Source organism: Xiphophorus hellerii, chromosome 13 (assembly GCF_003331165.1).
Source record: "Xiphophorus hellerii strain 12219 chromosome 13, Xiphophorus_hellerii-4.1, whole genome shotgun sequence".
Lineage (NCBI taxonomy): Eukaryota > Metazoa > Chordata > Actinopteri > Cyprinodontiformes > Poeciliidae > Xiphophorus > Xiphophorus hellerii.
In genome coordinates this window covers 18,577,143-18,590,299 of record NC_045684.1, presented here as the reverse complement: position 1 = coordinate 18,590,299, position 13,157 = coordinate 18,577,143, and the positions used below count along the sequence as shown (strand labels likewise).

The following is a 13,157-nucleotide window of genomic DNA, read 5'->3' as shown; positions in this document are numbered from 1 at the left end:
TATCTGCTGTGGAAGGCACGAACCGTGCCAAAGCCAGACATGCAGGAAGGTTACTTTTTCAACTGGGTCTTTGGTAGTTACAGCAATTTTCATGAAAAATAAATACTTACATTATTTGCTGTGAAGTTGTTTAAGAAACCATTCGTGAGCTTTTAACTTTTTCACATTTCAGAATTTTGCAATCATTCACTCAACTGTATGCACCGGGTTTCATTTGGAGACGCCTCTGGGGGAAGGACAAGGGAAGATAAATGCTTTCCACACTTTTCAGATTTTTTTATTTTCGCCCCTCAAAAGTTGAAAACTGTTTTTTGTGAATAGTCACTATTCCTTCCCAAAAATATACGTTAAAGTTGCTTGCAGCATGAGAAAATATGAAAAGATTCAGAATCTTCCAAGACAGCAACAGTTACATGTGTGGGAAAATATTTAGCTTCATAGATGAAACAGTACTGGGTTTACAAGAGTGAGACATGATTTTATTGAAAAATTCTTATTGAAAAAGTACCTTAATCCTTTGTTTTTAAAATAGAATAGTTGTTTTTCAAACCCCAACTGTATTTTGAAGAATCAGTAACAAGTCTAGAATATTACACTCTATCCTGGTTTCCATTTATATCTAACTCTAAGTTGGTCTAGATTTCTAAAAGGCGTCAGAAAGGTTCTCTTTTGTATTTTCACTGAGATATTAAAGTTTTCATCAAGCTCAACTTTATGTTAAACAAAATCTGATCAGTTCCATAATTCAGTTAAAGTATTATTAGTCTAGTTATTGAACTACAGATGATCAAATACAGTCCAGACTCAATGAAGTTTCAAATAACCATTTAACTAAGCACCAATGTGAAGCTGTGAATGAGATGCCAACTTAGACATCGTTGGCATCAACAATTTATCCAAAATATCCCCACAGTGCTTATAAGCTGTCGGACACAGAAAATGCAGAGTAGTTTAGGTTTCTGCACTGCTTTTGTGCTACGAGCCGACTCTGTAAAATCAACATAGTAACTCCAGAAACTAGATACCCTTGTTAAGTAATTTGAGCATATACAGATTTTCTCTTTGTTACATTCAAAAATTGAATTCAAAGTATAAAATAAAACAAATACCTTACTAAAGGCATTTGATTTACTAAGTACAAAAGGAGGACAACAATATCCAAAAGATATCCAGATGTCTGTGAGACAACAACACTTCCTCATCCAACCTAAAGGTTTTCAAGAACTGGTCAGAAACAAAGTAATCTGCAGGTTTCAAAAGAATCCACAAGAAAATGCAATGCACTGCAGACCTCACTCTTCTCAGTTAAGGTCAGTGTTTATGACTCAAACAAAAGAAAAAAAAGTAGGCAAAAACTGCATCCACAAAAGTTTTAAAAGGCGAAAACCAAAAATGTAAAAAGAAAAAATCTACATGGTCAAAACAACTGGATTAGTCATTCCAACACTGCTGCAATAATAAATAACAACAAAAATGATCAAAGTCATCCTTCATCATAGGCTAGCCATACTTTATTTAATGTAACTTTATAAGAAGCATTATAAAAATAACAATTTATTATACAAGCATTGTTATATAGTACAGTACAGTTGCTGTGTTGTCATGTCAAAGCATTCCATCATCAGACAAAAATACAGTTTACTGTTGACTGTCTCAGACTGCATTCATTAAACTGGTTACTAGACAGAGAGATTGAGTTAAGACAGTGAGACTGAAATTGCAATAGCTCTTCGATACATATAGATCAGCCGCATGCTAACTTTGTGCTCATTGTTTCAAGGGGAAAATCCACCCTGCCTGCTCATTAACGTTAAGAGAGAGGTCACAAAGATGTTCACCTGAGCTGTCATCCAAACAAAAGTTCAGCATCCTTGTTTTGGTTTGAGCTGAGGATTTTTGAACCAGTGTCTGCATCATAATAATTCAGAAGCACGACAGCTGTCCTAATGCTCCGTTTCTCTCTCTGACAGTAGTAAGGGTTTCCAAGGTGAGAGTCCTGGTCCGCTTTGTGCATTCAGGACAGGACAGTGGGATATGTTGAGTGAGCCGCAAGCTGAACCTTCTGTCCCACAGATGATATTGCAGTAACCGTCTTTGTTTTGGTGTGTGTGAAATCGTCAAGGTGACGCTGAAGTGTGTCCGTTGTAGGAGACCTGAGGAATGCCATTACTGGAGTTGTCAAGGACCTCCTGAAAAGGACATACATAGGCAAATTTGACACTTATCCCAAAGAGGTTTTGTCTTACCCTTTAAAGGCATTATGTTTGTCTTCCTTCAGTAGTCTAGTCTTACCTTCTCGGTCATCTCATGAGAATGGTGCAGCGAGTGCTCCCTCTCCATGAACATCCTCTGCTGCTCAGAGCTGGCCAGTCGACAGGTAAGCCATGTGGATAAGGTACAGGTTGAGATCCCTGGAAAAGACAGGACGGTTCTAGAATAAATTCACAATTCCCAGTGGAACATTTCTTCAAGCTCTGATAACCCCTGTATTTTTACTTTTCCTCTTGAAGGAAAATAAGAAATGAGAATATATTCAACAATATGTTATATGGAAGTCACACATAATGAGGTGAAACATGTCTGCGACAAGGCACCACTGTGTCTTTTTTAAAGTTAATTTGCAAATCCTAAGTTCAGAGTGGGCATGTGATTTCCTGGACTTGCAAGTGTGAAGACACTTTCCATATTTGCTCAGGATGCAGAGTGTTAGTCAGAATTTAAGATGCAGAACTAATCTAGTTAAGACGACACAAGTAGACAGATGCCAGGGAAATTTGTGGACTTTAACTTAATGTTACGGTCTACAAAAAAGTTTTTTAGACTTTTTGTCTCGAAACACTATAAGTGGGTCTGGTATAAGTATAAGTATAATTATATACTTATTATTGCAATAGAGGCTCAATGATGCTGTGGGCCTATTTTTATGACACAATTTAAAGGTCATTACACTTTGAGTATTTTGATGCCACCTGTACCATGGTGTTCTGGTGCCTGGTCCACTCATTTTTATCAACTATATTCTCACATCCTCTGGTGCTATGGACTCTTCTTTTATGATTTTGCTAATGACATCCAGATATTCAATGTCTGCAGGTAGAAGGTCATCAGATAACCTTCTACCTGGATTATGATGTAAAACACTTTGAACTGCCTTGTTGCTGATATGTCACATACAAATAAACTTGATTGATTGATCGGTCAATCTTAAACTAATACCTTTAGAAAGGTACCAATTAGGAGAAGAGTGCACAAAAGTCACAATGAAATCTCTGGGGTCACACAAGGCGTGCTGTGGATAGGAAACGTCCTCACAATCTGAGAGATTTGAGAGTGTTTGCATGGTAGAGAGGACAAATATGACCAAGTCAAGATGTGAGATGTTGATAGACATCTGAAGAAAAGAGTGCATCAGAGAACACTGAGGACTCTGGAAACGTTAAAGCTCCACTCTTGTGAAATGCTATAGAAAAAATATATACGTATTTGACTTCTAAGAAACAGGGGATTCCACAATGTTTTGACAGCCAGCAGTTATTTCCTAAAGTGCTCTACAATCACCACAACATACATTTGTTAAAAATAGCAGTTGACATTAAGGTTACTGCAATAAACAGATGACTTCACTGAAGTCCATTTACAAAACTTTGTAAACTTTGTAAATCACAGAGGGGTCTCTGTGATGCCGTTGCTTTTCTCCCTGAAGACGTCTGCAGAATGGATTATCTGGGAGAGCTGCAGCTTGAACTAAGTCGTCACATTTAATTTGGCCTTCTTTCTTTTCCCTTCTTCCTTCTCCTCCTCACTTCTTCAGTCATTTTCTCTCCATGGACAAAAGGAGGTGTAGGAGCCATATATACATTTTTGGAGCCTTATACAAAATGTTATTTTGTGTTTATGTGAGTTAAATTATTTACTCTGTTATTTGAAAAAGATAAGCGTCTGTAATTGTATTGTGTTTGAGCTTATGACAAGGTGCCTTTTGATTGGTTAGTGACTAATTAGTTTATGAAAGATGAAAGTACTTGCTCTTTGTGGAAGTCTGGCACCTTGAGAGTAACACAGTCTTTTGACCATCACTTTCTATTTGTTTTGAATCTGTTTGTTATTTTTATTTTCTTTTAAGTTCAGTAAAGACTTAAAGATGACCGTCGGATTCAAGACCTCTTTTTTTTTTTAAGCAGAAACGTGTCGCGTACGAAAGAGCTTTAAGGGGCTAGACTAGTGAGAGCTAGCCGCACTTACAGGAGGAAATAAACAACTTGCTCCGAAGTTTCAGCAAATCCACTCGTCTGACAGCTTCAACCGTTTTTTTCTAAGAGACTTCGGTGTGTCTTTGAGTGCTGTACACAATGCGAGCTATGATGCTAGGGGGTTTAAATGTGTATGGTTGATTTATAAATATATATATGAATCTGTGGTTCATTTATTGGAACCACAGATTCCAATAAATGAGGGCACTTCATTTTCTTGTGCGATACCCCCCACCAGTTTACAGTCATGCACACGTCTATTGTTGCAGACTTTAACAACTCTTTGCCAGTTGCCTTCCATTGCATCATGGCATGTTGTGTCTTGCGGTTTCTGTTTATTTACCCAGACAAGCCAGTGTCATGGCAGCCAGGTGGATCGACTGCAATGAGTTTGGCCGTTTGTTCAGCGCCCGAACAAACTGGAAGTTGAGAATCCCGGCGATCAGGCCGCAGATGCAGCATGCTGAGAAGAGGATCATCTGGAAAACGCAGAGACACATAAAGATTCATTTTCATGTCAATTAATTGATATCATATGAGCAGTATGATCACCAAAGGAGCTTTGATCTGAATTATTTTCCCATATTAGACAATGGCTATGGTGATGAGTGATGCAAATCAGACAAAATAAATGCCATTTCTCATTGGAAAATTGGATTTCTATCACAGCAGATAGTATCTTGCAGACATATTTCATAGCTTGTGAATATGCTTACATCACTTGCTAGATGTGTTTGTGGATGAGGGGGCTTGATGTTTGTTGGTTGGATTTCATTTTGAGTATTGTCATATCAATCACTTCATATGGAAGAACCCAGTTTGAACTTTGATAGGCCAAAGCAAAACTTCAATCCCATTTGAGATTAATATTTTCCCAAAAGACTCCAACTGGGAAATGATTGCATCTCCATTACTCCGCTTTCAGAACAACACACTCATGCAATCATACTTTCCATTGATTTAGAATGCATGTGTGCGTGTGTGTGTGTGTTTGTGTTTTGCTTCTGCACTGCAGGTATTGTCTCATTGCTCCCGGTACAGATGCCGTTAGTGCCTTTAACAGCATGCAAAAGGGCATCTCGGATTTCAGTCATTACCCGGAGAAGTGTGGAAATCGGCTGGCAGGGGTCCGGAGCCAAACCGAGCTAATGCAATCATCACCCCACAGGCAGGGAAAGGGAGGGAGGGAGTAATGGAGGAAGATGAAAAGGGGAAGACAGAGGGAGCGGGGACACTGAATTGACAGCAACGATGTGACATAATAGGGGAGGCAGAAAGACATATTGGAGCGAGGAACAGGAGAGATATGAAGAGAAAGACAAAAGCTCAGGACAGACAGGGGATGTCTCAGTTACAGCAGATCGGACTGACATTGATCCATCATTATTGCATTGCCTGCAGGAGACGGAGTCAAAGAGGAGCACAAGGACTTGGAGACACACTGGCTGTAAAAAAAAAAAAAGGTTGAAAGAGTGACAGGAAGAGAAGAGAGGTGACTGCTTGCCTCCTCTGATTTCCTCAGATATCAGAACACTCTCTGTGTGTGTTTTTAAAGTCTCTTTGGTAACATTCTGTGTGCTTTAAATGCAGGTATATACAAAATAAATTCAATAAATTTTAAAATTTGTTTTGATGAGCTTTGTTTGTCAAATTAAACACACATTTTTGCAGATAACAACCGTTAAGCTGGTATCAAATATACTTTTCATTTAGCACCCAGACTTCTGTGCTAGAAACGTTTTGTTTTTAATTATTGTTCTTATTATTCTATCATAATTAACAGAAATAATGACTTGACAGCATCAGTTTGTGTGTAATTTATCAATATGTCAGTGAATTTAGTTACTCAATTTAGCTTTTCAATAACTTTTAAATTTATTGAATGTATATATTAATATATATGAGCCTTATCTAATTATGAAGAGGGAGATGCATCTTAAAATTAAGAGAACTATTTTATGAGTGCAATGAATCTATAAATCCTTGCCCACAGAGCTTCAAAAGGCCTCCATCTTAAACCAACTGAAAACCTTCTGAGTGCATGTCTTGTCCGGATTTGTGAGTTTTTCAGATTCATATGACAAGTTTTTCAACATTGAAGGAAGAGGGTTTTCTGTTCCCAGAGGAATGGAGTAAAAAAGAAACATGTGCATCCCTGGCACATGTTCAGCGGGCTATTTTCAGGAGCTGTCCATCAGAATGAGAAATGAGTTGACATGTTGGGGATCCGAACAATTCAGTGTGTGCGAGTCAGAATTGCCAGAGATCCCAGTGTTTATTTTACTGGACGGGATTTCACCTGACATTGAGGTCTCAGGGGTCAAACCTGGTTGACGCCAGGAATCCCTTCAGAAATCACACATCCACGTGGCCTGTTGTGCAAATTAAATCAGCGGCATTCCACAAATAATAATTGTGGGTTTTGAAATAAGTTTTGAAGAAGAGCTACTCAAACTGACTGGTTTCTGCTGCACATGCACATTGTGCATAACCTACAGCTTGCGTGGCCTTTTGATGAGGTTTGTCTTGTGTTGGAACAAGAAAAAGCTTTTGTCATATTTAGGTCACAATCTAGAGGGCAGAAAAAAAAGAAAAAGAAGTTAATGAGTCTTTGTGGGACAACTTTACAGCACTTACAATAAGACCTGTCCTCTTCCAAGCACACAGCACTCCGCACATCCCACAGAGCAGAAACTGGGGGGAAAAAAAGAAGAAGCAAAATCTTAATTAACACCACTAAAACTTGTATCAAGCTCTGCATGTGTAAAATTACTCTTTGTGATATTTTGTGGTTTTTACTCCTTTCCCCCAAATCCTGAAAACAGGAAAGGAGATCCCTCTCTTTACTCGCATGTATTTTGTTTCTCCTAAAACAATGTGCCGTGGCAGAAAGCCACATTTGTCTTGGATGTAAGAAATTTAGAGTAAACTGCAGGGTGCATTATGCTGGCAGAACAAGCTCACAAAGAGACAGCTCAGCAAGCTGTGTGCTGTATTTGTTTTGCTGGAAGGAGTAGTGAGAATATGTGAGCTCTCTCCTTTGTCAACTATTATTTTCTGTATCAAGTTCGGTTGGAGTCCCTGTTTAAAAGATTTTATTGAAAATATGCAAACTCAAAAGAATTGCCCTACTTTCAGCTAACTCCGAAGATTTGTCATTAAACTTCAATATTTCTGATAGTCAGACCCTCTTCTTTTACTTCCTCTGGAATTTACTGTTTTGTAAAAGAACATCTACAAAGCAATCTTATTTTTTTTTTGTTTTCTTTATTAGGCTCTTTCTGTGTGTGTCATGCAACTTTTTGTAATAATCCCAAGTCACTTTATGAGTTTCTCACATACTGTATTTCTCCAAAGTAGCCTGACTATTTCTTTGTTTCGCAAGTATCTTTGCAAACACAGAAATAAATACATGAAATTACCTCCTATATATGTAGGGTCTGTACATTGTAAAACTGGTATTCTTCTGAGGAATATTTTCGGATTTAGTTTGCTCTTCAAAGAATGGAAACATTTAGAGACCTGATGGAAAACCCCCCAGCAGGAGCCTGGTGAGTGGATGTTGAAGAGGTCAAGTATCTTAGTGTCTTTCTCCCAACCGGTGGCAGGATGGTGCAGGAGATGGATACAAAGATTAGCGATTTGCCTGCAGTAAGTTGAGCCCTGCTCCGAGTTATTGTAATGAAAAAAACAGCAGAGCAATAAAGCTAAGCTCTTTATTCACTGTCCTATCTATGGCCAAAAGAGCAAGATCTTGGATACAAGCAGATGAATAGAGGTGAAGTTGGATCATCATCCAGGTGGAAGTAAGCTGAGGTGGTTCTGGTATCTGTTCAGCATCCCTCATAGGGGCCTCCCTTGGGAGGTTTTTCCAAAGTAAAGTCCACCCTTCATTTTCAGTCCCAAAAATTTGCAGGAAGAGTTTATCCCATTAGATTCCTTCTGCCTAGGGAACATCTAAACCATACAATGAGCTGGAGAGTGTTGCCAAGGAGATGGATGTCTCTGTGTTTCGCTCCAGAATCTTGAGGCCTTAAATGAACAACAATAACTGTATGGATGGAGTGCTTCAGTACCATAATATGTAAAGCCAGTCTGTAAAAGGAGAACAACTATTTTATAAGGAAAAGACACATCCATTAATCAAATGGTGCCACACCATCTGGCATTCTAAACTATTTCTATAAAATGAATTCAACAGATTCATCTCTGCAACTTAACTTTGTCAACAATGTCTAAGGATACTAATTTTGTAATCAGTAATCTACTGTTGTCCTGGAGAATAGGACTTGACATTTTGGCCTGCTCTCCAAAATGGGTACAACAAGAACAAAAAGAAACACCAACATTCAAATAAAGCAAATGTCCGCTGAGCTACATTAGCTGGAAAACAATTAAAATAAAATGTCTGCTCACCAAAAGCTACGGTCAGCGCAGTAATTAGAAACTCATGGAACTTTGCCAAACAAAGCTTGATGGGACTCCAAGTTTATCCTGCCACCATGCACAATGAGGGAAATGATGGCAAAAGGGGGTAAAGAAAATCTCCAAAGGCTCACCGTTAGAGAGGTACAGCAAAGAGTGACATCTTTGGGCAATCCAGTCTCCATAACAACCATTTATTTTAAGGATTTTATACACATGTTTACCAGGGAGGCCTGCTCAGGAGGAGAATGATGGGGTTTCAGCAAGAATCATCCCCTATAATCCTGGATAATCAACCATTTTTTTCAGTCAAATCAATCAATCAATCTCCAGGATGACTGAGTCACCAGACAGCGGTAGCTCTTGAACACATGTGTCACATTGCACAACATGTCCATCATGCAAAGTGTTGCAGAGGTATGCACACTGACTGCCCTGCAAGCATTCAATCATTAGTTATATTTTTCTTCTTACTTTTCTGATTCATAACAACAAATGATACCTTAGTAGACTATTAGAATCTCCAGCCTGAGTTGTCCTGATAAAACGAACACACTCATTTTAACTGCCAGGGTTAGCAATTGATAGATAGGCGATGCTTCCTTAGCCGGAGCAGTGTTGTCTGTAAACTGTCTGTCTGTAAACTTCTGGGAGTTTGTCTGAAACGAAACTTTTTACAGACCAGCAGTGGCATCAAAGCAGTGATGCTGAGGGTAATGCGAGTAACAAGAGGAGACGTTCCCAGAAGCCTGGGAGCATGATTGGCTGTAAAAGCTTTGACCCTCTGAAGCGCTGAGGATCAAGTCAAGCATGAATTAATAAAACCAATCTTTAGCTTCAGAGAAGGAGGCTAAATGGTTGAGGGAGTGCATCTTTGACAGTATGGTCAAATAGCACATACATTTTTTTCTCCTTTTAAAAATAACGCTAAGAACAGCGTTATTACATACCAATAGAAAGTTTAAAATTTCTACATTTTTAACATTTGCAAGTATATTAGTTGTTTTAATTCATTCTTTTTTTTATTTATATAAGTTTATTATTTTTTTTCTGCTTCTTTCTGTTTCATTTTAGTGTTTGCAAGTTTAAAGTTTTAGCATTTAACCATATCCAGGCAGCATCTATAATATTTACAATAAAGCCAGTGAGCTATTAAAAGCCTTTCTGTTTAAACAGTTAGATGCCACATTTTAAAATTTGCTTTCAAATTTGAGCAAAAAATTTTTATTTCAATATGTCTTTTTCTAGAAAGGCAAATAGTTGGAACTCTCAACCCTCCACGCTTCCCGCGGGCGTGTGCACTTATCCACTCTGGAAGTAAACAACAGAAAAAAGTGAAGGCAGCAGTTCACGTACACAGAGTCCACTCCACACCGGAGACGCGTCGCCCTGCTGAGGCGGGTGCTCCCCACGCACCCAAATGATGCCCACCGCTCCCAAGACGATGCTCGCCACACCCAGGCCCACTTCCACCAAGGAGAGCAGGAACAGACTCCACAGGATCTTGCGGCTGGAGCACATCCTCCCCCGGGCATCTCTCCAGCTCCGACGGGAGGAGGCGAGCACACGGCGAGAGGGGATCCCGCTTCTCGGCGTTCCAAAGGCGGCGTGGCTCCGCTCGTTGCGTATCCAGCGGGAAGGCGAGGGCTTAGCCGCTAATATCGGTCCGAAAAGTCATAAAAGGAACTTGTGAAGGAGAAGTGGTTGAACTCTCAAAAACTATTCAAAAAAAAAAAAGAAGAGACATCCTCTGAGTAAAATGTGCGCGCAAATACCAGACGGTCGGTGGAAGCGCCCCCCTCCCTTTTCACAGATGTGTCTGTGGCGCCGAGCGCTGTCCAAGGTACCAAAGAGCCGCCGCAAGCACGCGCGCACAAGAACGCGCGCGCGCACGGACATCGACACACGAGACATGGACTATTTCTGTTTTCACAGGTGAACACAAAGCAGGACCGCAAACAAGATTTAAAAGATCTCAGTCTCTGGCTCATTGAGAACCAAACCAATAATTTTAATTTTTTTTTCATATTCTTTTCGGAAACTTCACCGAGAAACTATTCAAATTAAATAAATTTTTAAACTTTATTGTCGTGTCATGAACAAGTGACGTGATTTTGTGGTTTAAAACAGAATTTTCTGTTCACTGAAAAGGTATGATTGCATTTAACTCGTAATTAGTCAATATTTTTATATTTCAGGAAATTAATGTTTGTAGGGTTTTGTTTAGAAACATATTTTTTTATTTTCTCTTGATGAATTGGTTTGAACATACTATAGTTCCTCACATGTTTCATAAAAGTCCAAATATTCCCTTATTTCATTTAATATGTTTATGTTAATTTAAACTCGCAATAAGCACATCTTCTTTTCTTCAAAATTCAGACCCTGGTAATAAACTGTGAAACTTGTGAATAAAGCAACTGATTGTGTGTGTTCAAGGGAGTGTGCAAACCAATCAATGACAACACATTGATAACACACAGGAAAAAGCTATCATAATACAGTATATTCTTACTTTATTGTAAGAATATTGCTTCTGAGTTGTGGCTTTTTTTTATATTTAACATGAGCTACATTTTAGATTTGTGTTTAAAAAAAAATGCATGTTTTTCACTGTAGGACAACAAACTGGAACAACAAAAGATCAACTCACACTGATCTTTTATGATCACTGTGAGTTATAGTCTGCTGAGGAAAGTGACCACTGCACCACCCTGTATCAGCACTGTGCATCCTGTCTCTCCATAACCAAACACAAATGGGATGCCTGTATTTCTTAGATAAGCACAGAGAGATAACAAAGAGTCCAAATCAGGTATATAATCAGGTGTATTCAGCTTTCAGAAACTACTGGTTAACTACTGCAGGGGATTAACTAGGCAGCGTTGATGTTTAAGATGAGGAAAGATGGAAAGTTTCCCCATGCAGAAGGGAATTAAAACAGTGGAGTTCTTTGTTAAAACACTTAAAATTTTCAGTTAATTCTTTCAAATGAAAAGTGTTGTCATGTTGTCTGTCTTGTTTTTTTATATGTTTATTTTAGTGCTGCAGGAGTTACGTAAGGAGAATATAAAAGAGCATGGCAACACATAAAACACGTTATATCACTGGTGAATAAGCTTCAGATTGGAGTACACTTTAAGGTGGCTTGTGCACAGCTCAGCAGTTTACACAAGTTCTTTTGTTTTCCTTTGAAGAAAATTGTTTAAATATGATTTAGTCTAATGGAACATTTTAAGGAAATGGTTGTGGGACTGAGTTCCCTTTAATCCACAAAAATCTTAAAGACAAATTATTATGTAAAAAAAAAAAAAAACATAAAAAAAAAACAAAACAAGTTTTGACTAGTCATTTTAACTAAATGATTAGGAGCTCATGTCTAAATTGATTAGATGTCTTTTGTTGGAGTTCCTGTGTGCAGATGTTCCCATGGTTGCCTAAGGAATACAAATCAATCATAAATTAAAATAAATCCTTTTGTGAAGTCCTAAATTTGGCATAAACATTCTGTCTTGTTTGTCAGGAGTTTGATTTATTGCAGCAGCTCCCACAGTAACCTGCTGCTGGCTGGAATAAGATGCCGCCTGTGAAGTGCAGCTTCAAATCAATTGCAGACTTGCAGAATCTCTAGAGTTTTCTCTTTGCTTCCATCAATCCACTCATTGTTCCATCTCTACCCTCTCATCTGTGATTTGTTGTAAAAAGTAATAGATCCTGATCTTAGCTGTATTTCCTGTTATGGGCTGTTGTGTTGAGGCCGTCAGTGTTAATCTTTTTGCGTGGGTGACCTAATCCATGAGCTCATTCAGATCTTCATCTGGTTATGAAGTCATAAATATCCCAATGTTTCTCTTGGCCATTTTGCCTTTCATGCACATCCAGATGTCCTTGTTTGTTTGGGGTTGTATTTAGTTAAATAAAGGAAGTGAATGATTTCAGAGCCGTATTTCATATTTTGTTTTTCTTTGGAGAAATATAATACACAACCCTTGACAGCACTAGCAAAAATAAATTCCAATTGACCTCAGCACTGATTTTCAAACCAGATTAGTGTTTGCAAAAGCACTTTTCTGACAAAAGGAGAAACTTTGATGTAAACAAAATTGACTGTTTTGCAGAGAAAGAGAGATTTCAGATGATAGCATGTAGAAGTAATGCTTGGCTGTTTATAATACGATGGAGGGAACACTCTTGCTCTTTTGAACACAGTTACAGGAAAAACTTTGTAACTATGCATGACTATTTGTTACATTTTATATTTCTTCTCCTTCGTCATCTTTTTCTTTTCTTTTTCATACTTAAACATTTCTGATCCTCACGTTTCAACTTCAAAAGAAAGTAAATGCAGTAAATACAAAATGCAGTTATTAAATAATGATTTATTTTATTAGAAAGAAAAAGCCAACACTGTGACATATGTACTGTATGAGTAATTTGGCTCCAGTCTTTTTAAGTGATTATGCAATCACTGACAGCAACAAC

General features: G+C 38.3%; 1 protein-coding gene across 1 annotated transcript; it reads right to left on the bottom strand.

Annotated features, from left to right (window-relative positions):
• Nucleotides 1-1,493: 1,493 nt before the first annotated feature.
• Nucleotides 1,494-10,929, bottom strand: tmem196 (transmembrane protein 196). Its single transcript, XM_032580082.1, has 5 exons — nucleotides 10,032-10,929; nucleotides 6,888-6,944; nucleotides 4,594-4,729; nucleotides 2,293-2,411; nucleotides 1,494-2,189 (listed from the first exon to the last, which is right to left on the bottom strand). Exons 1-5 carry the CDS (start codon nucleotides 10,194-10,196, stop codon nucleotides 2,118-2,120), a joined length of 549 nt encoding a protein of 182 aa, XP_032435973.1. The 5' UTR covers nucleotides 10,197-10,929; the 3' UTR covers nucleotides 1,494-2,117.
• Between the last annotated feature and the right edge of the window lie 2,228 nt (nucleotides 10,930-13,157).

What these genes read in the sequence shown, in the direction of transcription:
- tmem196 (XM_032580082.1), bottom strand. Translation starts at nt 10,196, where the DNA reads ATGTGCTCCAGCCGCAAGATCCTGTGGAGTCTGTTCCTGCTCTCCTTG. An exon ending in CATGACACTGGCTTGTCTGG is followed by an intron (nt 2,412 to 4,593) that starts GTAAATAAACAG and finishes TGTCTTTTCCAG; the next exon opens with GGATCTCAACCTGTACCTTA. An exon ending in CTCATGAGATGACCGAGAAG is followed by an intron (nt 2,190 to 2,292) that starts GTAAGACTAGAC and finishes TGTCCTTTTCAG; the next exon opens with GAGGTCCTTGACAACTCCAG.